This window comes from Xenia sp. Carnegie-2017, unplaced genomic scaffold (genome assembly GCF_021976095.1).
Source record: "Xenia sp. Carnegie-2017 unplaced genomic scaffold, XeniaSp_v1 HiC_scaffold_24, whole genome shotgun sequence".
Classification (NCBI taxonomy): Eukaryota; Metazoa; Cnidaria; class Anthozoa; order Malacalcyonacea; family Xeniidae; genus Xenia; species Xenia sp. Carnegie-2017.
In genome coordinates this window covers 17798287-17823439 of record NW_025813487.1, presented here as the reverse complement: position 1 = coordinate 17823439, position 25153 = coordinate 17798287, and the positions used below count along the sequence as shown (strand labels likewise).

At 35.1% G+C, this 25153-nt stretch overlaps 5 protein-coding genes and 1 long non-coding RNA gene across 9 annotated transcripts; 2 read left to right on the top strand and 4 right to left on the bottom strand.

Moving 5' to 3' along the window:
• Window positions 1-1837: 1837 nt before the first annotated feature.
• LOC124452293 (synapse differentiation-inducing gene protein 1-like) lies at window positions 1838-2445 on the bottom strand. The gene is made up of 2 exons (XM_047002872.1): window positions 2332-2445; window positions 1838-1993 (listed from the first exon to the last, which is right to left on the bottom strand). The coding sequence occupies exons 1-2, from the start codon at window positions 2434-2436 to the stop codon at window positions 1838-1840; spliced, it is 261 nt and encodes an 86-aa protein (XP_046858828.1). The 5' UTR covers window positions 2437-2445.
• Window positions 2446-2627: 182 nt separating this feature from the next.
• On the bottom strand, window positions 2628-3427 carry LOC124450261. Its single transcript, XR_006949921.1, has 2 exons — window positions 3316-3427; window positions 2628-2715 (listed from the first exon to the last, which is right to left on the bottom strand). It is a non-coding gene; the product is annotated as an uncharacterized LOC124450261 (long non-coding RNA).
• Window positions 3428-4670: 1243 nt separating this feature from the next.
• On the bottom strand, window positions 4671-6606 carry LOC124450257. Of its 2 annotated transcripts, XM_047000888.1 has the most exons (4): window positions 6544-6606; window positions 5574-5753; window positions 5329-5451; window positions 4671-4914 (listed from the first exon to the last, which is right to left on the bottom strand). In XM_047000888.1, the coding sequence occupies exons 2-4, from the start codon at window positions 5751-5753 to the stop codon at window positions 4777-4779; spliced, it is 441 nt and encodes a 146-aa protein (XP_046856844.1). In that variant the 5' UTR covers window positions 6544-6606; the 3' UTR covers window positions 4671-4776. The 2 variants fall into 2 exon arrangements, with proteins under 2 accessions (XP_046856844.1, XP_046856845.1); XM_047000889.1 differs by lacking the exon at window positions 6544-6606 and having other exon boundaries at window positions 5574-5899.
• Window positions 5338-22201, top strand: LOC124450241 (counting factor associated protein D-like). 2 transcript variants are annotated; one of them, XM_047000843.1, is made up of 11 exons: window positions 5338-5400; window positions 8325-8690; window positions 10101-10294; window positions 10697-10937; window positions 11124-11331; window positions 11426-11649; window positions 11731-11822; window positions 11890-12069; window positions 12943-13132; window positions 13257-14039; window positions 22019-22201. In XM_047000843.1, the coding sequence occupies exons 2-10, from the start codon at window positions 8345-8347 to the stop codon at window positions 13541-13543; spliced, it is 1962 nt and encodes a 653-aa protein (XP_046856799.1). In that variant the 5' UTR covers window positions 5338-5400; window positions 8325-8344; the 3' UTR covers window positions 13544-14039; window positions 22019-22201. The 2 variants fall into 2 exon arrangements, with proteins under 2 accessions (XP_046856799.1, XP_046856800.1); XM_047000844.1 differs by lacking the exon at window positions 22019-22201 and adding an exon at window positions 19735-20329.
• LOC124450243 (cytochrome P450 10-like) lies at window positions 14383-16596 on the bottom strand. The gene has a single exon (XM_047000845.1). The coding sequence runs from the start codon at window positions 16290-16292 to the stop codon at window positions 14775-14777; it is 1518 nt and encodes a 505-aa protein (XP_046856801.1). The 5' UTR covers window positions 16293-16596; the 3' UTR covers window positions 14383-14774.
• Window positions 22202-22504: 303 nt separating the features above from the next.
• On the top strand, window positions 22505-25069 carry LOC124450244. Of its 2 annotated transcripts, XM_047000848.1 has the most exons (3): window positions 22505-23949; window positions 24438-24811; window positions 24878-25069. In XM_047000848.1, the coding sequence occupies exons 1-2, from the start codon at window positions 22864-22866 to the stop codon at window positions 24792-24794; spliced, it is 1443 nt and encodes a 480-aa protein (XP_046856804.1). In that variant the 5' UTR covers window positions 22505-22863; the 3' UTR covers window positions 24795-24811; window positions 24878-25069. The 2 variants fall into 2 exon arrangements, with proteins under 2 accessions (XP_046856804.1, XP_046856802.1); XM_047000846.1 differs by having other exon boundaries at window positions 22509-23949; window positions 24438-25069.
• The last annotated feature ends 84 nt before the right edge of the window (window positions 25070-25153 follow it).

The following is a 25153-nucleotide window of genomic DNA, read 5'->3' as shown; positions in this document are numbered from 1 at the left end:
GATTTGACCAATATGAAAATTTTTGTACCGATAAGTTGGAAATCAGACCAAGTTTTAATAACGCCAATAAAAGTTTTTTGCTGATAGGAGCTTTTTAATATCATGTTAAAAGTGTTAGAATTAGAGAAAAAATACTCATAGTGGATTAGACGCAGAAATTCCGGCGTTATTAATAAAATAAATTTAAAGTGAGAACGTTTGCTTGCGGTCATTTTTATATGAAACGTAATCACATTTTTTGCCTGCACGCTGATGTCTGATGCAAATCCGATTTGGAGAATTTTGGGTTTGATAATTCTTTAGAAACTCATAACCAGCAGCGTTTTGTAAAAGTATTTTGATTTTAAATTGAGTCTATACGAGTCTATATAGCTAGATCCGCCACTGTGTTTCAGCACTTAGTGGATTTTAAAAAAGAGCAAAAACAATGACATCTCAATCGCTCGTTTGTTTTTAAAATGCGCAATCGTAACAACGAATGTACAGTTAATCGCAAGACAAAACTTTCACTTAGTCAAAAAGTATTTTCATGATACTCGCGAAACGTAATTTCTAAAAAGCAGCAAGTTTAAATAACATTTAAGAAAAACGATGATTTCTTAAGCGCAAACATGCTTCGTCATTAAAATGCCATCTTTAGTACAGAATGATTAGTGTTAATTATTGAAAGAAATTAAAGGTAGATGTATATGTGCTGTAGCTGTGTCTTTTGTATCATAGCTGTGCTCATTAAATCTTTAGATGTTTAATGATGATACTCGTACACAACTGTAAAATATTTATAGTTTGGTGATGTATACAAGACCATAAACCATTAAATACTTCGATCACTCCTTTAAACGATCACTGTGTGGGGGTGTGCTTGGCTACATCATAACATTTATGATAATTTTTGCTTATAAACATGTAGCGAAATACGTCAGAACTTCTTAAACCATACAATCAGTGCTGTTTTCACCAGACTGATGGTTGACAAGTATACGAATACCACCAAGCGAAGAAACTTCGTACACATTTTAAAGTTTAGAAGAAATATGAAAACTACTAGCTATTTTACAAAGATTTGTTTTATTTCAAAAATTTCTCTAAGAAAACCTTTGTACTTCATGACTAAATTTTTCAATAAAACATCGCATAAATTTTTCGGTAGATTGGGATTTGTGAAATTTTGCTTTGTCACTATCTCATTTCTTGAATTTTTTTTTTCAGTTTGCTAAATACAGTTGTGTGTATTAGTTTGTATACGAAACGATGCGAACAATTGGTTATAAAGTTTCGTGTTTCCATTCATTTGCTTTCTTTTCACTGGCTACATCTAGCTGACTTAGCCTCTCGCATACAACAATAGCTATCACTATGTATGACTTGGACAAAAATCTTTATGTTTATAAAGAGTTTATTCATTTACATAAATTAGAAAAATACATAAACATCAATAGATCGTGATTGCTTTCCCTTGCTATCCTTTCATGAAAAGACTGTTCATGAAAAGACATTAGCTGTATGTTGAAATTTATCACTATGTATGACTTGAGAACGATCTCCATGCTTATAAAGAATTCATTCATTTACATAAATTAGAAAAATATAGAAATAATTAAATATCAATAGATCGTGTTCTCATGAGAAGTCTGTTTACGACCTTCATATAGATATATATTGTATTATATAAATGTATATTGCAAAAATTAATGTTATAATATTGCAATATAGTTACATGTCGTACTATATTAATTGCGTTATACAATACTTCATGTATGTGTTGTATTGTAATTACAAAATACATTGTATCTCTTTTTATCGTTATAATAGTTGTAATAGCTTACATATATTTGATTCAATTTGAGTTAGCCGAAGATGCTACAACTCTAAGGACGATCAAAGCAATTGTAAGAATGAGACCAAGAAGCATAGCTACCCAGGCTGTCTTTTTTGCTTTATTTGCCGCTTCTCTAGCACTTTCATAGTCACCTCCACGAGCGAGTTTTCTTGCCTAAAGAAAATACAGAGAATGTTTACGATGGAAAAATTAGCCATGAAAACGAGTATTTCTTGTTTAAAGTTTATGTTGCTTAAGTATATTATACGTAGTGATGTATCTGAAAATGGTCATTAAAATCCAGAAACTAAGAATTCACGCGTTATAGTATTCGCCCGTAGCATTTTGGTAGCATTTTCAATTCACACGTAGTATTTTACAAGTATAAACTGAAAATCAAGTTATCTTGAAAGGAAGTTACCTGTATTCTCTATTTAAGTTAACATGATTAAAATTATTATTCAACTTTAACATTTTAAACGCAGTAATACAATGATGATGTACGTTTTTACCTCGTTTGATTTTGCTATGGCACAGAGACCAACTGGCCAGAAACAGCACAGACATGCAAAAATCGATAAACCCATGTAATCTTGAAATGGTTCGTCAACAACCATTACACCTTGAACTGCATTCTACAAGTATATTGAATGCAGTAAACTAAATTTAGCTTCATAAAATCATAATATTTAGTTGTTACTAGAGATTGAATTTTTCTTACTTACTGGTACAACAACAGCTGTGGAGTTGTTACCCGGTGGTGGTATAATTGACACAGGTTGAGGAGCTGGTTGTATTTGCTGTAGAGGGTAACCAGGCTGAGATTGATGAATAGATTGATCAGGTACGTATTCAGGATTCTGTTTTCCAAAGGTGTATGGTGGAGCTTGTTCCATCTTGTGTAAAAATTCGCAGGAAAAAGATTTAGCTAACTGCAATGACAGTGTTTTGTTTGGGGCTAGGAAACTTCAAACTCTACAACCAACAATGGATATAGCTTTTGTATTTATGTTAGCAAGAAATTTTAGATTATGAACAAAGTTCTCCGCTGAGGTTGATGGTTTACTAATTTTAGAGATAATCGTGAAGAGAAAGCAAAATGTATCTGTGTATAAAAGACACAACGCAGTGGAAAGTTCTTCGTTCATCGACAATCAAGAAGCTTTGATGGTGTGCTGTATACAAGGTATGTATTATGTGTTTGCACGATTTGGTTGATATAATAAATAGATTGCTGAGATATTTTATGATCAGTCTCTTACGTCATGTATGTATGGGCGGCTGTTTTGGTGAAGTATGAAGCGCTCCCAACCATTTAAAAGTATTTGTCCTTATGTTATAAACATGTCCTTTCTTATTTGTACATAACTCATTCTCTAACATGTTGTAACAAAGTTAGAGATTCGTTCGCTCTTATATTTTCTTTATCATCAACCTAACTCCGTCCATATTCATTTACTGAAATTATTTGAAAGTAGATATCTATAGCTGCTTACCTTAAATTCAAATGTTTTATGCGGCCGATAAACTTGTCTGATTTTCTCAGTGTTGTTGTTTTCTCGCGCTTGACCTTAATCTGTTCTATACGTAGAAGCGTCTTGGTCTTAAATATCAGATATCGTTCATGAAATGCTTATCACGCTAAAATTTGTCTTTGGATAATTAAACGCTGAAGCGGAACTTTGGGTATTTTTCAATTGCTCAATGACTTTAAATAATAAAATTTGCAGTCAAATCCTGTTCATATACAGACCAACAATAAGAAAAATGTTTTGAAAAAGATGGAAGAGTTTACTTTTTGAAAGATAGTTTTACTCTATGTTTCTTGTGTTAGCGATTTAGCTACTTGATAAATTTATTACTCAATACAACAATTCAAGGTTTAAACATTCACAAAGTCTTTGATTACACAGCGAACAAAAGCTTCATCGGTGCTAGAGTTATTTTGTCAGATTTTCCTGGAATTATATAAGAATGGCGTAATAATGCAAAGCTTCATCGTTAATTGCTTTTTGCTTTTCATCAGAAATAATTTAATTATAGATTTAATGTTTATTTGAATCTTCATGTACGTGACGTCACTGTTGTGGTTTGTCACATGTAACCATGGGAACATTTGTTTTTAGTAGTGAAAGGCAAATGTTTTGGAACAATAGCTTTATCTCAACAACGATCTGTTTTAGCTTTTTTCCTCGAATTTCTTCTACTTGTTAAAGGAAGAGAGACTAGTTTTAAACAGGGTGTTTTATTGAATTGTTCAAAGACTTTCAGAAGAAGATAAAAATTAAGAATACTTATACATGAAACACAATAAAGTTGTGTTGCTAAATAATCATTTGGAATGTCAGAGCATAGAGAAATTGCTCAAATAAGTTTTTTGTTGTGAAGTATATAATGTTTTCCGTTTGCCAAAATGATTTAACGCTTTGCTGAATCCCGGCTACCTGGCTAATGTAATCATCTCCTGAGTAACCTCACTCTCATGGTTTTACTTGTAAATAATATTGCTTTTCATTTTACATTCTTTTTTGTTAGCTTTTACGAAGAAACTTTAGAAGTTGTCGAAAATCCTACATCGGGCAATATAGCTACAAGCAAAAATTGCAATATATGTATGTGTTGTAATATGTCAAAAATTGAAATCATTATGCAAGTGCTGGAATTGGAGGAAAAAATAGCAAAATGCTTCTATAGTAAATGGGGATGCAGAAATTCCATAGTATTTGACCAAATGTATTCGAAATGTGAATGTTTGCTTGCGCACAATTTTGATTAAAACTTGATTGAATTCTTTCCCCGCAGGCTGCAGTCTGTTTCAGCGCTTAATGGATTTGAAAAAGAGCAAAAACAATGACATTTTATTCGTTTAATCGACAATTTAAATGTAAGTTATAGGAAATAGGAAAATTTATGCGAAAATACAGTTAAACATGAACAAGTTTAGACAATGAATGAAACTATAGTAATCTAATTAAAACTATAATAACGGTGTACATGAATGTTCCAAACATGATGGCGATAAAACTACGATTTCTTGCACTGCGAGCGGCGGCTACAGCACCTGCGTAGTCACCATTATCAAAACGGGCCTTTGCCTAAAGAAGATAGAAAATTTACTTTACTTTGATTTGTGCTAGGTGAAAATGATTGAAAAGTAAAGATGAAAATAATTTGCGCTAGTTATCCAGGATGTTAACTGGAGAGAGGTGCGTAATTTGAAGATGTCACGGGACAATATCATTTTCATTAAAGAGCTGTCGTTATCAAGAGGGGTGCTCCCACTGCACTCCCTCCTTTGGATCCCCACCTCTACAGTTACACCTCACCCGGTATGACTAATTCTGAAATGTTAAACTGCTCACAAAATATACACGAATTTAATATTAAGCATTCTATTATATTATGCAAGAAAATTTTACGGATTGACGAATTTGGAAATTATTAGATTTTAAAGGTGGCTATCGCAAGGTGGATTATTAACTGTTTACAATTAATTTAGAATGACTTACTTCGGATGACTTGAAGATGGCAAAAGCTCCGAGTATCCAACAACAGAAAAAGGAGACGATGGACAATATCAGGTGATTATTGACAACTTGAATTGGTGCAACCACCGTAGGCTGAGGTTGGTTCTAAAAATATTTCATTAAAATTTCTCATGCATAGTACAGTAATATTTTAAATAGAAGTCTTCGCATTATTCATATAATCTTATAAAAGTAGAGTTTTTCGTATTTTTCCCACATACGAGCACCTCAACTGTCGTGCTGCTGCTACTTTGCTGTTGCATTCCTGGTGGAGATGGAGGTGAGTGCCCAGGTTGTTGTTGTTGAGGTGGGTAACCAGGTAGTACGACGTTCGGAGGAGATTTGTGAATGTATACAGGGTTTTGTTTTTCAATCGTGTATAGTGGAGGGATGGGCTGATGGAGCATCTTTAAAAGAAATGAAAATTTAAAATAAATAAGACGCTATCAGGCGTTCTCACCGGCTCCATAGAACAATGTTAGTTTATATTTAACTTTTATAATACTCGCCTAATATTACAGCGAAATTCACCACATTGTAATTTCACATTTGGTAATGTATTATGTTTATCATGTTTCATTTTACTCAACGCGCAAAACGATTTTTATCTGTTCGAGAACAGACACGACTGAAAAAAAGCATTTTTGTGGCAAAAATGTTTCTTGATAAAAAATCATCCCTTGCCTGACTTTAATCAACAAAGTGAAAGTCATTATTGTTGTTTATAGAGCAAGTATAGTTTAATAGGTAATATGTATCGCCCTTAGTTGGCTGAATTTGGATGTTCTATAAAAGCTTATTGTTACTCTAGTTCACGGTCGTCGATTTTGGTCGTCGAGGTTTGCCATTGCATTAGGATGTTGATTATGTTGATGTTAAGTTTTATAACTATCTTACACATTCTTTGTATTGAGGCATTTAAAGATCTTTATGTTTTCAAGTACCTTTGAACTACAGTGTGGTTTTTAATCAATGTTTATATAAGTATATAAATATATACACAGTGAGTGAGGGACGCTTATCAGAAAAATGCTGTTATCAAGGAGTGCCTTGGGTTATATTCTTGACTTCAAACAAAGATGAAACGGTCATTTCGAAGAATTTTTCGACGTGTTACCAGAGAAAAGGGGTACTCGGACGTTTTATAAATGAATTAGTTAAAATCAGTAAAAAAAGTTTTTATATTAATACACTTACCTTGCTTTAAATGTTTGATTTTCTGAAGTTGATGATCTGGGTTAATTGCTTTCGTTTTAAGTCTGCCTTTACAACTATTGAAAGCAAAACTTAAATATGCATTTATTTTGAATATTCATAATGTGTTTTCTCTTGAAGGCCGTTAAGCATTAAATAATTCCATCACTCTTTTGAATTTGATCGCTGTGTGTAGGTGTGTAAGTCTGCTTCATATTGTTCGCTTTTATTGAGATACTAGGCGAAACTAGAACGTTAATTGGGTGTATATTCAGTTATGCCTTACTGATTTCTTTTGAAAGTTAATTTAATTGAAACAGCGCAGACATGCAAAAATCGATAAACCCATGTAATCTTGAAATAGTTCGTCAACAACAATTACTCTTTGATCTGGATGCTACAAGTATATTGAATGCAGTAAACTAAATTTAGCTTCATAAAATCATAATATTTAGTTGTTACTAGAGATTGAATTTTTCTTACTTACTGGTACAACAACAGTTGTAGAGTTGTTACCCGGTGGTGGTATAATTGACACAGGTTGAGGAGCTGGTTGTATTTGCTGTAGAGGGTAAACCAGGCGGAGATTGATGAATAGATTGATCAGGTGAGTATTCAGGATTCTGTTTTCCAAAGGTGTATGGTGGAGCCTGTTCCATCTTGTATAAAAATTCACAGGAAAAAGATTTAACTGGCTACAAGGACAGTGTTTTGTTTGAGGCTAAGAAACTTCAGCTTCTACAAAAAGTTTTCGATAAAAATGCGTTTTTATATATTGCGTATTTGGTAAGGTTCTCGTAAAATTGTTAATTGAGCGAAGAAGTACAAGTAGTAGGAAAAATTAAGAATACTCATATAAATCAAAAACACTTTAAACTTATGTAGCTAAATAATTATCTTAATATGGTTCACCCACGCTCTTCAAGATGTTTCAGTAGTTTTAGCGATTTGTTTGATGAATGTAGGTAGGAACGAATATGAATGTTGTCCTCCTAAATAAAATGTTTGCTTATGACATGCTATATGTTGATGATATATTGCATGGCGGGCGTTAAATCAAGCAAAGATAAAATAAGATTTATGCGCATTTATATATAAAAGGTTGATTTGCGATAGCCCTGAAAACAAGTGCATGTTGATTTGCTGTAAGTAATCTCTTATCACTACGAGATTGTCAAGTCAAGTTGAAACTAGGGCGAAATTGTAAAATGTTCTTTTAAATCATGCAAGAACTTTTCACTCAATGCAACAACCGTTAGAAGAATTTAAGAAAAACGACGTGCTGTCTAAAGAGATGTTGAATCATAACGGTTTCCTGCTTAAAACATTCATTTTCTGCTCTATATTCATTGTTACATATATGACTGAAACTGTTTTTACTCCCTCGCAGACTAAATACAAGATAATTTTTATAAAAAAAACATTAATTTTCATGTAAAATAACCGTACTCAGTAGCCAGAAGCAGTGTGAAAGGATTGTTGGGAGGATTTTACATTTAATTTGTTTAATAGCCAGTGATGTTTGAAGAATTTTGTGATCAGTCATGCAGTGTGATCATCACAACGATCCACCTGTAGCTATATCATGGTTTCAAATGTTTTTTGACTTGTCCTTAGCAATATAACTACACAAATAAATAAACAAAATCATAACAAGAAATGACTATGAACGTCATTCAATGCTGTTCTGCAAAACGAAAACTCAAAATATGCAAAAAAAACAGACATTTTTGTTGCGAACAGTTCACGCAAGTTATGGTCGATCTTACTTTTCATTCTTTTAGAATGAAAACTTTTGGATAAAATGCATTGTCGTCTCGTCAATTGTGTGATGCGTCTTCTCTATGGTTCAATTGTCGTATTCCCTTTCACACTGTCTGTCACAGCTTTTAGTTACAGTGATTTTGATGCATTCCCTAAAAGGACCTCCATTTACAAGACCTTCAACTCAACAACGCACGACGAGAGAAACTGGGATGGAAATTTTCATTCAATTCATGAAAGATTTCCCAAGAATCTAAGTGATGTACATTTCCATAGCTCATACCATATGAAAGGATTTCTCCGCTTGCTGACGACTGGTTTGAAGGAACCAATTGAAGTGTGGTATAATAAAGAACATAGGAACAGCAGAATTGACTTCTATAATGGTATGTGCTCTTTCTTCAAAGAAATATAGTTTTTATCTTTTTCTGTGAAAAAACTTGGTTGTGTCAAGCCTTGGCATACTTTGTGGTTTAGTATTCGCTGTAAATGAGGGAAAGATCCTGGATAATTTTGTAGGGGGAGGGGTGTGCTGCGGTAGTTGAGTGTTCCTGGTAAATCCGAGGAAGATCCTACATAATTTTTTTGGGGGGAGGGGAGGGCTGTGTTCTAGTTTTAATAACATTTCGATTGCTATATTTGGTTTCGTAGCACTCGCTTTTTTTGTTGAAATGTGTTCAATTGGGAGTTTTTCTGGAAGATTTTCAGAAGTTAAACACTAAGCACTATGGCTTTTACTTTATTGTTGTATAATAATTTTCTGTAGGGGAATTGCCACCCCACCTGCTTCTCTTCTAGCCAGAGTTACGTTGGAGGATGGGGTTGCGCACCCCTCTTACACCTCTTCTTCCAGCCAAGGTTCCGTATTAGGGGCGCTCATCCCTCTCCTGAATCCCGATTCCTGTGTAAAAATTATATTCTTAGGGGCGTTTATCCCTCTCCTGAATCCCGATTCCTGTGTAAATTATATTCTTAGGTGCGCTTATCCCTCTCCTGATTCCCGATTCCTGTGTAAATTATATTCTTAGGGGCGCTCATCCCTCTCCTGAATCCCGATTCCTGTGTAAATTATATTCTTAGGGGCGCTTGTCCCTCTCCTGAATCCCGATTCATGTGTAAATTATATTCTTAGGGGCGCTCGTCCCTCTCCTGAATCCCGATTCCTCTGTAAATTATATTCTTAGGTGCGCTCATCCCTCTCCTGAATCCCGATTCCTCTGTAAATTATATTCTTAGGTGCGCTCATCCCTCTCCTGAATCCCGACTCCTCTGTAAATTATATTCTTAGGTGCGCTCATCCCTCTCCTGAATCCCGATTCCTCTGTAAATTATATTCTTAGGTGCGCTCATCCCTCTCCTGAATCCCGATTCCTGTGTAAATTATATTCTTAGGGGCGCTAGTCCCTCTCCTGAATCCCGATTCCTGTGTAAATTATATTCTTAGGTGCGCTCATCCCTCTCCTGAATCCCGATTCATGTGTAAATTATATTCTTAGGGGCGCTCGTCCCTCTCCTGAATCCTGATTCCTCTGTAAATTATATTCTTAGGTGCGCTCATCCCTCTCCTGAATCCCGATTCCTGTGTAAATTATATTCTTATAAAAGTCTCAAAAGTCTGATTATTATTGAATACTATCGTAAGGCAAAAAAATTAAGTAAATTGGGACACCAGGGTTTAGTTCATGGTTTCCAGCAGGGTATTTATGATGGTGTATAAAATATTAATTTTTCTATATTAGATCATCCTTTTAAATGGTAACCTCATGGTACAAACGAACAAACATGTGTACTTTCAGGTGATGTGAAAACGTACCATATTGGCAAGCTAGGTTTAACGGTGAAAATCATTCCCAAATACGATTCCATAAAGAAGAAACATTACGTTGGATGTTGGAGAAAAACAACAGGAGATAAAGGAAAAATCAAAGCACTCACTATTCTTCCTTCTGATTGGCATTGGCCTTTTAGAGGAACGCTGAAAAAATTTGAGGTGATGCTCACCATATTGTTTGCTGTATTTTATATTTTTTAGGCTAGTTCTATGAAGACTAACTGATATCTTGTTGATATAAATCGTGTGCTAAAACCCAGAGTTGATTTTGCTCCCTAAACTTGCAAAAAATTACAATGGATTAGTGATCCCGTTTGTTGACCCTAAACTCCATAATTTAAAGCATTAGCGATTCCTTTTGTTGTCCCTAAACTCCATAATTTAATGCATTAGCGATTCCTTTTGTTGTCCCTAAACTCTATAATTTAATTCATTAGCGATTCCTTTTGTTGTCCCTAAACTCCATAATTTAATGCATTAGCGATTCCTTTTGTTGTCCCTAAACTCCATAATCTCTCAATCAAAACATCATAATGGTAGTAAAATAACTTCTTTCTTTAGTATGTTGGTGACGAGAATGTCAAAGGTCATCTCTGCAGAAAATGGCAATATGAGCACAACGTACTGGGACGAAACAATGTTTATATATTTTGGGTGATGATAAGTGTTCCTCCTGTACCAGTACGCTATCAAATGTATGGATATGACACTTTATTAACATCTTACTACGATAAATATATCATTGACTATGTCTTGTACGAGAAATGGCCTTATGAGAAAAGAATATTTGACATACCAAAATGTAAGTGAAGGCGGATGCTGTTCCAATATTAAAAAAATGAAGTAATCGGGCATTCTCTTTCTATTTTTTTGAAGCCCTGAAAACATAGCTGATATACATATACGTATTTTATGTTTACTTAATCAACTGTTAGCGGTGCATTTTTAGCTTTGCCTCCTTTAGTTATGGTATGATTATTTTTTTTAGCTGAAGACAATTGCGTTGCTTTATCAAAGAATGAAAGCAACAGTGAAGCGGGAGATGGATTCTTTAACCCCATGGCAGATTTTCTTTCGCCCTATCATGACGAAGAAATTGTGGACAAAAACTTTGAAGTGTTTCAGAGAACACATAAAAAGTATTATGATCATAAAGAGCGTCGCAGGAGAAAATACATCTTCAAGCACAATTTGAGGTAAATTGAGAATTTTCAGTGATGAAAACTAAAAACAGTTGGAAAAGTAATAGATTTCCTAGATAAACTATTGAAAAATTGAAAATGTTCTCAGGTTCATCAATTCCATAAACCGCATGAGGCTTACATACAAACTACAGACAAATGCATTCGCTGATATGACTATCGACGAATACAATCGACATAAAGGTGATCTCCCTGATTCTCCCGAGGATCTAAAAGCGATCAATGGTAAATCTGTATTTTACATTGACGAAAAATACAAACCTTACAAAAATGCACCAAACATTCCAAAACAGCTCGACTGGAGAAAATACGGTATGATTACTGAAGAAATAGAGTTAAAATGAAAAAGTTATGAAAACTGTAACATCATATCCAGTTTTACCGTCACTTCAGGTGCAGTATCCAGTCCAAGAGGTCAGGGGACTTGCGGATGTTGCTGGGCGTTTGCTGCCATAGGAGCCATCGAGAGTGCTAACTTTATCAAGGTTTTTTGCTTCATTTTTCTTTCATAAAGACATAGTGGACGGTCATGAAACTTTTTATTTGTTATAGACCGGAGAAATGGTTCGACTTTCTGAACAGCAAATGGTCGACTGTACTTGGAAGGTTCGCAGAGTTTGGAATAACAGTGGTAATCACGGTTGCCATGGCGGTATGGCGTGGAAAGTTTTCTTTTGGGGTAGAAGCAATACCATAGCAACAAGCGACAGTTATGGCTCGTACAAAGGACAGGTTTTTGTATTTTGTGTTTCTTTATTGATGAAGCGGTGTGATGTCGGAAGTTCTTGGTTTTGAGGTAGCTAAGTTAGAGAGTAAATGGTTTAAGTGGATCTTTTATTGATGACGATGTGTTATGTCGTAAGTTCTTGGTATTGGGGTAGGCAAGTTATAGAGTAAATGGATAAGGGGATCTCTGCTTGATTGGTTTTAAGACGATGGTCGCTTGTAGGTCATGATGGACAATCGTTTGTTGTAGTCTGAAAGACATACTGTTGTGGCTAAGGATTTCTGATGGAATAATCTAGTCAGCTCCAATGGAGTAACAAACATTTCTTTTAGAGTAATGTGGTTAGCTCAGTATTTCTTTTGGAGTATTTTAGGTAGCTAAGTATTTCTTATTGCGTGATGTGGATGGCGAAGTATTTCTTTTAGAGTATTGTAGGTATCTCAGTTTGTCTTATAAAGTATTGTAAGTAGCTAAGTTTGTCTTATAAAGTAATGTAGGTAGCTCATTTTTTTTTCGAGTGTTGAAGGTAGCTCTGTATTTTTTTAGAGTAATAGGTATTTAGGTCTTTACAGTAATATTTACACACCAGGTATTTACACACTAGATATTTACACACTAGGTATTTACACACTAGGTATTTACACACCAGGTATTTACACACTAGGTATTTACACACTAAAGTATTTACACATTACATATTTACACACCAGGTATTTACACACTAGGTATTTACACACTACATATTTACACACCAGGTATTTACACACCAGGTATTTACACACCAGGTATTTACACACTACATATTTACCACTAAGGTAGTAGTGTGTAAATACTTAGACATTTTTATGTGTCAACATTAAACATGATATTATTCCCAGGAAGGGTATTGTAAGACAGACAACATCACAGCTGGAGCAAACATTTACGGTTTTCGTCGCGTGAAAAAGCACAGTGGAGAAAGCCTGAGACGAGCGATCGCTTATCATGGGCCAGCGGCTGTTGCCATCAATTCTCGTCCACTAACATTTAAGTTCTACAGTCATGGTATTTATGATGACAAACATTGCAGTAAGCCCAGTTACGACTTCTATGTTACCGAAGAGCATGCGCAGTAAACAAATCACGACTCGATTAAAAGTAGCCATTGTATGTCATATGGAGTCTATATCTAAAATCTTTCTGTTTTATGCAGATAAATGGACTGATCATGCTGTACTGGTTGTCGGGTACAATCAAGAGAATGGCATAAATTATTGGCTGGTCAAAAATTCTTGGTCCACTATGTGGGGCGATGAGGGATACGTAAAGATCAAGGAGGATGCATGCGGGATATTACAAAAACCTGTGGTTGTGTTAAATAAACATGTAAGATTGTACCCCTGGTATAACAGGTCAAAGTGGAAAAAACACGTTGATAAATGGAAGAAGAAAATGAAGACAAAGAAGATAAGGGAGAAAAGAATTCGAATAATAACTTAAAAACAGCGTCATGAAATAACTTCAGAAAATTTCACATTGCTGTTGTGTAATGCTGGCCTATGGAAAAACACGTTGACTTTTGGTAAAATATTTGAATTCAGCCATTTTAATGGTCCTCCCAACATGGCAATGCATGAATTAGTCACTGGCCTTTTTCAACGTTTTGTCAATTGGTTGGAGAGAAAAAAATTCACTGAAAATCGAGTTTTGAGATACAGAAGCTCTGGTTCGCATTTGTAATTTTCGTGATTTTTCGTTTCTATTTGTTGTTGGTTGGAAAATTTGACACGACTATTGATGCAGCTTTACATGAGATGGACAATCTTATCACAACAGCTTAGTTCTGTTGTATATTAGGGAAAAACTTATGAAATTATTCTTACATGAAGTGTTGCTATTTTACGTGGCGAATCAGTCAGATCCAGACTTGTGAAAAAATATTTGTAAAGAAAAGAAAACGAAAGAATTCGATGGAAAATGATTCAGACGATAAATGGTAAGTCCATTGTTTGCAATTTCATTAATCAAAGTATTGAGTATATACTACTGGTAGTGTAACGAAGGCATAGCCATCTTCAAACTTTCACATTGTGTTGTGCGTGACAGATGGCCAGGGAGGGACGGAATATTGATAATTGGATATATTCATATATAAACATCCCCCCCCTCTCCTCAATTATAAATCATCCACCGTCCTTAAGACATGTACGTGCCTTAATGTCAATGTCTGGTTTTAAATATTTTTTAAAGAAATAGGAAAAAGATTTGTAGTAGATCTTTAAGCAAAATATGTTCTGCAACATGGCTGAGGGAATGTTTATTTTAATGCACTGGGAAAATTTATGTAGAAGACTTAATTTATTCATTTTGCTTAATTTAGATAAACCTGTTTAATAGAAATGGTATATATATTTTTTTATTCCTCAGATTTTCTGAGAGTAGTAAGATAAATAAAACATCTCATACTTAACTACGAAGCTTAACAAGAACGTTATTTGGGAAGGGGGGGTGTATATTCATATATTCCGTCGTGCACTACTGATCTCTTTTGAAAGTGAATTCATTTTCAAAAAAATTCAGTAAGGCACAACTGAATATATGAATGTTCCCCCCTGTTCATTGACGTTCTGTGCGTAAAAAAACAAGATGTCATCTTTCTAGAGATGATGTAATAAAGTCAATGAAAATATATTATGGTTTAACCGTAACCTTGACAACTAACGCAAACAATTTACTGACGCTTCTTTAGCTGCATAGTATAAGGTCTGTCAGGAGTTACTAATACATTAAATATCCAATTAACATGATCTTTATTCTTTACGATCTTATACTTTTGCAAGAGCCTTATAAGAAGGAGCGTCTTTTCCATTTCTACGACTCGTTTTCCAGCACACGATCTTTTCCCAAAACTAAAGGGCAGCGAGGAGAAAGGATGAATATCAGCCTTCTCGGTATCGCGCAACCATCTCTCAGGTGCGAATCTTTCTGGATCTCCATACTTTTGTTGCTGCATCTCCTTTGATGCCACAGTCGACATGACAACATTCGTCCCAGGTGGAATTTGATATCCCTTTATGCGTATTGGCGACTTTGTTACGCGCATGTTTCCAAGTGGTGTTGAATTGTATCTAAACCCTTCCTTTATCACAGCTCGTACGTATTTAAATTGCGATAGTTGCTCATGGCAAGGTTGTTGGTATTGCGTTCCTAAAATATTTTTTATCTCATCGTAAGCTTTCTCCTGAACATCTGGATGTTCCGATAAAGCATGAAGAAGATGGAGAGTTGAACTACCGGTTGTATGGATGGCTGCAAGAAAGAGATTGTTTACTATGAACATGGTGTACTCCTTATTCACTTTATCGTCCTCTTCTAACTTCGTCACCATGGAGTTTTTCGTTGTCGAGTTTATACGTTTTCTCGTTTCTGCAGCTAAGTCAGTGGTAATTGAAATCATTTCATCAAAATATTCAAACGTCTTCTTCAGTTGTGGCGTCATGAAGTACTTATGAAGTGGTATGTTGAAAAACAACTTTGTCTCGGCCTTAAAATAGTTTTCCACTGAACAAATAAATGCTTTTGCTTGCTTTTTTAATTCCGTGTAATTTGTACCAATGCGTATTCCAAACAAGATGACACCCATACTCTCTGCCGCCCACCTAAATAAGTGATCTTGCATGTTTCCGTTTTCTCCATCTTTGAAGTTGTCAATTGTGTCGTTTGCAACATTTAACATTTCCGTGTAGTACGGTCTTAAAGCGTCCAGACGCAAGAGTTTCGGTGCAATAAGCTGACGATTTTTCAACCAGGTTTTGTCATCACCCGCTAAACCTAACTCCAGACCTTTTCTTTCGGCATACTGAGTAAGTATGATGTCACCGCGATACGGCCTGTTTTCTTCTTCACTTCGAAAGACTCGCTCAATATCTGACGGGTCCGAGACATAAATATAACGTGCTCCAGGTAAACTGTGTCGAAATATTGGACCATAACGTTGAAACATTTCCTCCACAAAAATATGATGTTTACGGAAACCATATTTTGCCAATAGCACGAGACTCTCGGTCATTGTTGGTCCTGGAATATCCATAATCGTTCTTTGAGGTACATATGCGCAATTGTTGTGTGTCACTGTGGACTTTTTTGGTGCGGATAATTTTATTTGCAAACATTTGCCCGTGAATTGATTTAATTCCCCGATTTTATGGGTAACACTGAACATTTTTATATTTATGAGCTTTGGTACCATGAAGTGACAGGCACAAACTCAGCAGGAAATAAGCAACCTCGTCTCCACATTTTAGTGAAAGTTTTCAAATGTACTGTATTATCATGTGTTTAAATGTAAATTTACATAATGTATTCGTTCATTCATTCATACATTCACACAAAGTACGTCCGTACGTTGATAGTTGAAAGACTTGTATCTAGTCTGCGTCCATTTGCGTGTCTGGTTGTCATTGTGTGAATGAAGTATGATCTCTCTCCTATGACAGTATGGTTGACTTCAATATCAGGTTTTTCTACTTGGCATTCTTTGTACTTCGCATGCATTTTATTTTGGTCGTTGTCGTAAAAACCATCCGAACTCCAACGTTTATCGTTCAATAAAAAAATCTCTACTATTTTGATAACATATGTTCATATATTTGTCACTTCTCAGGACAATTCAAAGTTATAGGCATTTGCGCATTGTTTATTGAAGTCTAAAACGCAGATAATATATTTTTTGAGGTATGCTTGTTATCTTTAAGTCTTCAGTCATTGTGGTTCAGAACATTGAAATTTACTCTTCAACGTTCCGTCTTAAGTCACTGTGGTTCAGAACATTGAAATTTACTCTTCAACGTTCCGTCTTAAGTCACTGTGGTTCAGAACATTGAAATTTACTCTTCAACGTTCCGTCTTAAGTCACTGTGGTTCAGAACATTGCAATTTACTCTTCAACGTTCCGTCTTAAGTCACTGTGGTTCAGAACATTGAAATTTACTCTTCAACGTTCCGTCTTAAGTCACTGTGGTTCAGAACATTGAAATTTATTCTTCAACGTTCCGTCTTAAGTCACTGTGGTTCAGAACATTGAAATTTACTCTTCAACGTTCCGTCTTAAGTCACTGTGGTTCAGAACATTGAAATTTATTCTTCAACGTTCCGTCTTAAGTCACTGTGGTTCAGAACATTGAAATTTACTCTTCAACGTTCCGTCTTAAGTCACTGTGGTTCAGAACATTGAAATTTACTCTTCAACGTTCCGTCTTAAGTCACTGTGGTTCAGAACATTGAAATTTACTCTTCAACGTTCCGTCTTAAGTCACTGTGGTTCAGAACATTGCAATTTACTCTTCAACGTTCCGTCTTAAGTCACTGTGGTTCAGAACATTGAAATTTACTCTTCAACGTTCCGTCTTAAGTCACTGTGGTTCAGAACATTGAAATTTACTCTTCAACGTTCCGTCTTAAGTCACTGTGGTTCAGAACATTGAAATTTACTCTTCAACGTTCCGTCTTAAGTCACTGTGGTTCAGAACATTGAAATTTATTCTTCAACGTTCCGTCTTAAGTCACTGTGGTTCAGAACATTGAAATTTACTCTTCAACGTTCCGTCTTAAGTCACTGTGGTTCAGAACATTGAAATTTACTCTTCAACGTTCCGTCTTAAGTCACTGTGGTTCAGAACATTGAAATTTACTCTTCAACGTTCCGTCTTAAGTCACTGTGGTTCAGAACATTGCAATTTACTCTTCAACGTTCCGTCTTAAGTCACTGTGGTTCAGAACATTGAAATTTACTCTTCAACGTTCCGTCTTAAGTCACTGTGGTTCAGAACATTGAAATTTACTCTTCAACGTTCCGTCTTAAGTCACTGTGGTTCAGAACATTGAAATTTACTCTTCAACGTTCCGTCTTAAGTCACTGTGGTTCAGAACATTGAAATTTACTCTTCAACGTTCCGTCTTAAGTCACTGTGGTTCAGAACATTGCAATTTACTCTTCAACGTTCCGTCTTAAGTCACTGTGGTTCAGAACATTGAAATTTACTCTTCAACGTTCCGTCTTAAGTCACTGTGGTTCAGAACATTGAAATTTATTCTTCAACGTTCCGTCTTAAGTCACTGTGGTTCAGAACATTGAAATTTACTCTTCAACGTTCCGTCTTAAGTCACTGTGGTTCAGAACATTGAAATTTATTCTTCAACGTTCCGTCTTAAGTCACTGTGGTTCAGAACATTGAAATTTACTCTTCAACGTTCCGTCTTAAGTCACTGTGGTTCAGAACATTGAAATTTACTCTTCAACGTTCCGTCTTAAGTCACTGTGGTTCAGAACATTGAAATTTACTCTTCAACGTTCCGTCTTAAGTCACTGTGGTTCAGAACATTGAAATTTACTCTTCAACGTTCCGTCTTAAGTCACTGTGGTTCAGAACATTGAAATTTACTCTTCAACGTTCCGTCTTAAGTCACTGTGGTTCAGAACATTGAAATTTACTCTTCAACGTTCCGTCTTAAGTCACTGTGGTTCAGAACATTGAAATTTACTCTTCAACGTTCCGTCTTAAGTCGCTGTGTTTCAGAACATTGAAATTTACTCTTTAACGTTAACTACATTACCACCTATAAAAATGTCAAAACGTCAGCTCTTCTCAGGACGATAAAGTTTGAATCAACATCTATAAACAAACTGCACTATGCAAATTATTATTTATTGTGTTCTTTGTTACCTATATCAATACAGTTTTTATTTAATTTTCAACACATTTCATGTCTCTGATCGCGATTCACGACAATAACGTTATAGCTCCCAAGACAACTGCTACAGAAATCCCCAAGAATATTGCAGCGTAAGCTTTGTTGCGGGCCTTGTTTGCAACACTTCGAGCTTTTTCGTAGTTTCCTTCATCATAGAAGTACTTTGCCTAAAGAAGAATTATGATTATCAAGTGGGGTGACGTTCATCTCTTGTCGTTTAACTGAATTAAGGCAGCGACTGACTACATAATTAAAATTATGATTATCAAGTGGAGTGACATTCATCTCTTATCGTTTAACTGAATTAAGGCAGTGACTGACTACATAATTAAAATTATGATTATCAAGTGGAGTAACATTCATCTCTTATCGTTTCCCTGGATTAAGGCAGTGATTGACTACAAAATTAAATTTCTGCTAATACATAACTGCATTAAAAAACTAGGTGAAACACTTTCATTATGCATGTTTACAACATAACAAAGAGTGAATTTGTCTTAACTCATAACTGCTCGACAAAACCAGGTGAATTTGATGTGCAGAAAACGTGTAATTTACTTCCGGTCATCCGGGCTATCAAGATGTGTTCAGACGCTTGTCTGTTGTACACGCGCATTCATTATAATGCAAGTCGTGTAACATACAGTCGTAATATGTCTCTTTACTTTACCTCTGAAGAATTTTTTATAGCGAACAGACCCACGCACCAACAACAAAAGAGACATGCGAACACAGATATTTTCATGTGATTGTTTAACGACCGTGGATTTGTTGTTGATTGTTCCTAAAGATTTCAGAAAAATTTATTTTCAATATTTATCTTTAAATTATACAATCCTTTTTTTGTGTGGTTAAGTTGTGATTTCCCCTCATTGATACAAGTATTAATTGTGAACAAGGATAGCTTACTTTGACAATAATATCGTTCATCTCTCCTCCAGGTTCTCCTCCTGGCAATTGTGGGGGGTGTCCCTTTGGATTATAAAGATTTTTGAGGATATTTTCTTCTTGTGTGTGAGAACGTTGGTTGTCTAATGGTGGTGGCCATGTTTTATGAAACTCTTCGACCGGCACATTCAAGAAAACGGGCGTATATCTTTCATTTGACGGAATCGGATGACTTGGCGGAATTGGATGACTTGGCGGAATTTGATGATTTGACTGGAGTGATGTTGTGTGAATTTTTGGAAATGAAACGGTGATGGCTTGTTGTCGAGGAAGTACGTTGCGATCTGTTTGTGGTCGCTGTTCTTCTTCTTGTATTCGGTTATCTGATTGCTCTGACATTTGATATTTTGTTGTGGAATGAGATATTAGGATAATTGCTTGGCTATTTGATTGTCTTGGTAGTGGCTTCACGTCTTGGCACAAACTGTGTAACTATCTATATTAAAGATCATTATATACGTTTTATATTTATCTCTTAAGATTGATGATGATGGGAAAATACAGACATCATATAGTTTAGTACTTGATAGTTATCACAAGTTCAATTTCCTTTATTTTATTATGAAAATCCTTTTTACGCCAATATTACCTGATGGCTGATGTTCACGATCTTAATTTCTTATGACATACCAGCTTATCTGCAATCTATTCTCATCTGAAAAAGGCGCACATGAAATTTTTCGGTCTTGAAGAAATGTTTGTTCTTGAAGTCTGTTTTGGCTAATTGTTATTATTAAACTCTTGAAGAAAACTTTTTTACCTACGTTTTTCTCCAGCATTCACAAAGGCATGTCAAATTTTGTTGTGGAAAGGCGCAGTGTTAAAGTCAACAGGAAGAATTTCGGTTGTGAATAGAAACGTGTTAATATGTCTTGCATACACAACCAAGACAATGACTTTCTAATTCGTTAGAGGAAAACACACGATTCTCATCTAAAAGGATGAAAAGAAGATTGATTAAAAGCGAAACGTGAAGTGAAGCTGTCATATTATGTTTTTTTAATGAGAAGTATAATGTTGACTGAAGGCAAATCTTCTGCCTGAGCTTACTTTTTTCATTGAAATTTTTTTGTGTTCACGGTGCTCAATGCAGCATATCCTCCAAACGAACTCTTCAATTAGTCTGCAGCTCAAATGACTTTTGTTTGAGACTGTTGACATTGTCTATTTTAAGACGTTCATTACAATAACACGTGCATACATCAACACATAGGCCATGGGTCGACTAATATTTCAACGATCACACTTCATTCTCTGAAAACTTTATTCCATCTGTCAGTTATAGTATTAAGGATATTGTAGACGAAATGGAAAGTCCTGTGTGGCTTTTTGTGAGGAAATATTGTATTTGACTTAATTGGATCGTGTATAATAGATATTTTCACACCTTTGTTGAAACACTTGGCGACTAAACAATATTTAAATCTTTGTGGATGTTGCGAAAAGAAACAGAAAGTTATTTAGTCGTAGAAAGCTAAAAATTTTGACGAAATGATGCCGTGAATCTACAGAGGAGACAATTGAACGTCGTGTTTTTCAAAATTATTACAGGGGCCGTCTCTTGAACGTTGATTTAGGGTGGGGAGGGTGTTTGTTAAATTATTCAGTTGTACCCTTTTGAAAGCAATTCACTTTCAAAAAAAAATCACTCGGGCACAACTGACTATATAAATAAACAATCCACTCCTCCACCCATACATAATTAATGTTGTAGAATGTTTGTTACACAAACTTTTGGTGTGAACTTCAAAACATGAATAATTACGAACTTATGTTTATTTAGCGACAATCGCAACTTTAGAGCACAACGTTTGATCTGTCTTTTTGTAAAATTTTAAGGCAAGAAGATCGTATTAGTACCTTCATGTATAGTATCGAACTTTTGACCCCAGGAATATTCATTTAAATTGACTTGCTTTTGCACACGGTTACTTAAACGTGTAACTCAAGTTTAAACGGTAGTCATTTATGTATGGTGACTCAAGTTTTAATGGTAGTCATATGTATGGTAACTCAAGTTTTAATGGTAGTCATATGTATGGTAACTCAAGTTTTAATGGTAGTCATATGTATTGTAACTCAAGTTTTAATGGTAGTCATATGTATGGTAAGTCAAGTTTTAATGGTAGTCATATGTATGGTAAGTCAAGTTTTAATGGTAGTCATATGTATGGTAAGTCAAGTTTTAATGGTAGTCATATGTATGGTAAGTCAAGTTTTAATGGTAGTCATATGTATGGTAACTCAAGTTTTAACAAACCATTGATACTTTTCTAGAACCGAAGCAGAAAGTTGAAACTTGTGGATGCAAACAAAATTTCAAGATGCATTTTACAAATTATTTTCTCCTTAAATTGGTAAGTACAGAAGGGTTGAGGAACACCATACTATGGTCGTGGCTGTAATACAAACCCATCAAAATAAGTCATAAAATTGAAAATAAAAGTCTTTATATATTTACATCTCATCTTACAATTTGCCTACAGAGGTCGGGTTTTCCATCAATATTTTAAACTATATTTTTCATAAATCGAAATCTACGAAAAATAAGGGTTGAATTATGCCACAGTCGCCGGTCTTCAGGGCCTTTCCCAGAACGTTTATTGTGGAGTGTTTTTCATTCATACATGAGAGCAAATCACTCAAAGAACTAAGCAAGCTACTATGAATAGAAATCAGTCCTTTTGAAACTTATCGTGCAAAAAACGACAGAGTTAAAGAAAAGTAAAGGTGCGATTATATATTGGAACTTTCTTTTCCAACCACAAATTTCCCAACAAATGATGAGACGATATTTTCACAATGTCGTAAAATGTACCAAATTCTCTAAAAATCATGAAATTTGAATAATGTTGCTGCTTACCATACAATACACGAGCAATCATGCATAACGATATTTCAACTCTCTTCACTCTTAAGTACGTGTCAAGTTAATTTTCACAAAAATAGCAAAGTATATCGACAAGTGTCTGTTCTACGTTTGTTTTTTATGAAAGATATCTAGGAATTGAGTCGTGCGTGTGTATGTGTGTTTCATCTTTGTAGAACTCCGTACATACACTTGTTTCTGTGCGACATTGAAAGTGGCAATTTATACTTGTGGCTAATATATATTACTACAAATGCGACGATCAAACTTGAAATACTTGGTTCTAGCATTGACTTTTATCTTTCTCCTTCGCTTCGGTTTTAAAATGATGGAAAGTTCGAATGGGCAACTCGACGTAAATATCCAATTTCGCCATAAAAATATCAGTGGACTTGATTTTGATAAACTACAAACGATGATTGAGGAGTTAAAGGAGCAAAATCTCCGTGTTTATATTACTCAAGATAGAAAATCTCATAATGATGAAATACACATGGTGTATACGCCGATGAATTTCCCGAAAATCATCGATGTATCATTTGGTCCACGACGTCCGTACGAAATGACCAAGAAATATGCATTTGTTTACTTTATGTTCAATGAACAACTATCAAAGAACACGCGAGCGTTTCTCAGTCTATGTGCACAAGCTGGACGAAGCAACAGATACGTAGTAAAACCTTATGTCAAAGGTGCGAGGTTCAGTCAGTCGCAGGATTCTTGGCTTGATTTTGACACATATTATAATATCGATCATATGGAAGAATTGCTGACTGTCAGTAATTATGCTGGTTTAGTGGAGAAAGATGAATATTTTGAACAATGTCCTATCAATGACTCTGGTCATGTTAGTATATACTTCGTGGACGATTCTCAAACGTCCAAAAATGCGTTTATGTCGACATTTCGCATGAAGAGAGATTACGTCAATAAAATTACAGCTGACGCTAGTCGAAATGGTTGGACAGAATGTAATTTCATTGACAAGGCTATGGGTCGGGTTCCTGGTAAACAATATTGTGTTCACTCTACGGTGATAAAGGACTGGACGAAACTAGAAGAAGAGATTGTGAAGGGACACAAGTGTCTTAATATATTTCAATGGCGAGGAATTGACGGTGTCTCGTATCGATTAAAGTTCTCCGAAGATGATCTGAAATTCTCATCGGTTGATCTGACATTTGCCTTGCGACCTGGAATGGATGTAGAGAATGAAGTTGAGGATTTCACCGAGGAGTTTCTTTCCAATAATTACATCGCCATTTATTTGAGAAGCGAGATCGTTTTTCGTCATAAAAATATGGATTATTTACGTAAATGCGTGGACTTGGTCCTGGAGGTATTGCAATATCTTGTTCATTTTTTCATACGTACATCTGTTGTGACTATAGATTTACTTCTCATAATCATCGACTGTTAACACTTAAAAGAGTATTTTCCTTTTAATCTTTTACTATGGGAAAATCCTCTTGTAATCCTCATCTTATAAAAGCATATTTTCTTTAATAGAAAGATTGAAAACGTGGTATAATGCAGTCAAAACAAATTTGTGCGTTACGTGGGGAAAAGAGTTTCTACTTTTTGTAGCCAATGTCGAATTTCCCTACTCTGTATTTCCACATTTCTTCGTTTGTTAAAAATATTCATTTCTGCTTCTTTTTTCCACCATCTGTGGTGCTAAATTGATTTCTTAAACTTACTTATTGCAAATGGTGTGTATTGCTTTCTTACATTTGACGAAATATTGCAAAGAGGTGTTTGTGTTACTTCGCTAAACAAATTATTATAAATTATTACAAATAATTACAGATGTATTTTGTGTTTTAGGCTCTAAACCTATTAAAGAAAAAAACTGGAGTATCGCATGTTTTTATTGCGACTGATATGGGGACATATGGTTCAGGATCTTTAATGAGATTTAAAGCCGAAGAAAACTTGGATGAAAGCGTTTTTAACGATTTGATTGAGTATATTGTCAAGGAATCACAAGGTACAACTTATGTACCATCGTCTGACACGTTAGATCGTGGTGTTATAGCTCTTGTCGATATGAATCTTGTTACGGGTGCACAACACTTGATCAGCGCTGGAAGTGGTTCGTTTCAACAATGGATAACAGCAAGATTTTTGGATAGACATCGATATGATAACAAAGTTTGGTCTAAAATCACAGTTTGCACATGAGAAAGCTTGTCAAGAAGGTACGACGTCATTTTTAAATCGTGCTCATTCTCCAAATGTTCGTTCTCCAACATTCATTTTTAAAGGGGAAAAAAAGAGTAGAGACGTTCTGCAAAGAAAATTTCGAGCAGATGCGTGATTTAAAGATTATTGAAAATTTTAAAGCTTTAAATTCAGTTGTACTCATTACTAAATATGGTCGTCCATATCATATGTATTGTTATCATCCACTCATAATGTCGTACAGAATTTATTAATTAAGATTATTGACCAATCAGCGCACGCGTTTTCGTGTTGTTATTTTAAAGAACTAAAGTATTTTTCGCAAATTTGACATCCTAGTATCCAGATAAATCTGTTGT

Coding starts and splice junctions, on each gene's coding strand:
- LOC124452293 (XM_047002872.1), bottom strand. CDS start 2,436: ATGGTTGTTGACGAACCATTTCAAGATTACATGGGTTTATCGATTTTT. Junction 1,994..2,331: donor CCATAGCAAAATCAAACGAG/GTAAAAACGTAC, acceptor TATTTTCTTTAG/GCAAGAAAACTCGCTCGTGG.
- LOC124450257 (XM_047000888.1), bottom strand. CDS start 5,753: ATGCTCCATCAGCCCATCCCTCCACTATACACGATTGAAAAACAAAAC. Junction 5,452..5,573: donor GCAGCAGCACGACAGTTGAG/GTGCTCGTATGT, acceptor AAATATTTTTAG/AACCAACCTCAGCCTACGGT. Junction 4,915..5,328: donor CCATCTTCAAGTCATCCGAA/GTAAGTCATTCT, acceptor TATCTTCTTTAG/GCAAAGGCCCGTTTTGATAA.
- LOC124450241 (XM_047000843.1), top strand. CDS start 8,345: ATGCATTGTCGTCTCGTCAATTGTGTGATGCGTCTTCTCTATGGTTCA. Junction 10,295..10,696: donor GAACGCTGAAAAAATTTGAG/GTGATGCTCACC, acceptor TTCTTTCTTTAG/TATGTTGGTGACGAGAATGT. Junction 11,823..11,889: donor AGAGTGCTAACTTTATCAAG/GTTTTTTGCTTC, acceptor TATTTGTTATAG/ACCGGAGAAATGGTTCGACT.
- LOC124450243 (XM_047000845.1), bottom strand. CDS start 16,292: ATGGTACCAAAGCTCATAAATATAAAAATGTTCAGTGTTACCCATAAA.
- LOC124450244 (XM_047000848.1), top strand. CDS start 22,864: ATGCGACGATCAAACTTGAAATACTTGGTTCTAGCATTGACTTTTATC. Junction 23,950..24,437: donor GCGTGGACTTGGTCCTGGAG/GTATTGCAATAT, acceptor TTTGTGTTTTAG/GCTCTAAACCTATTAAAGAA.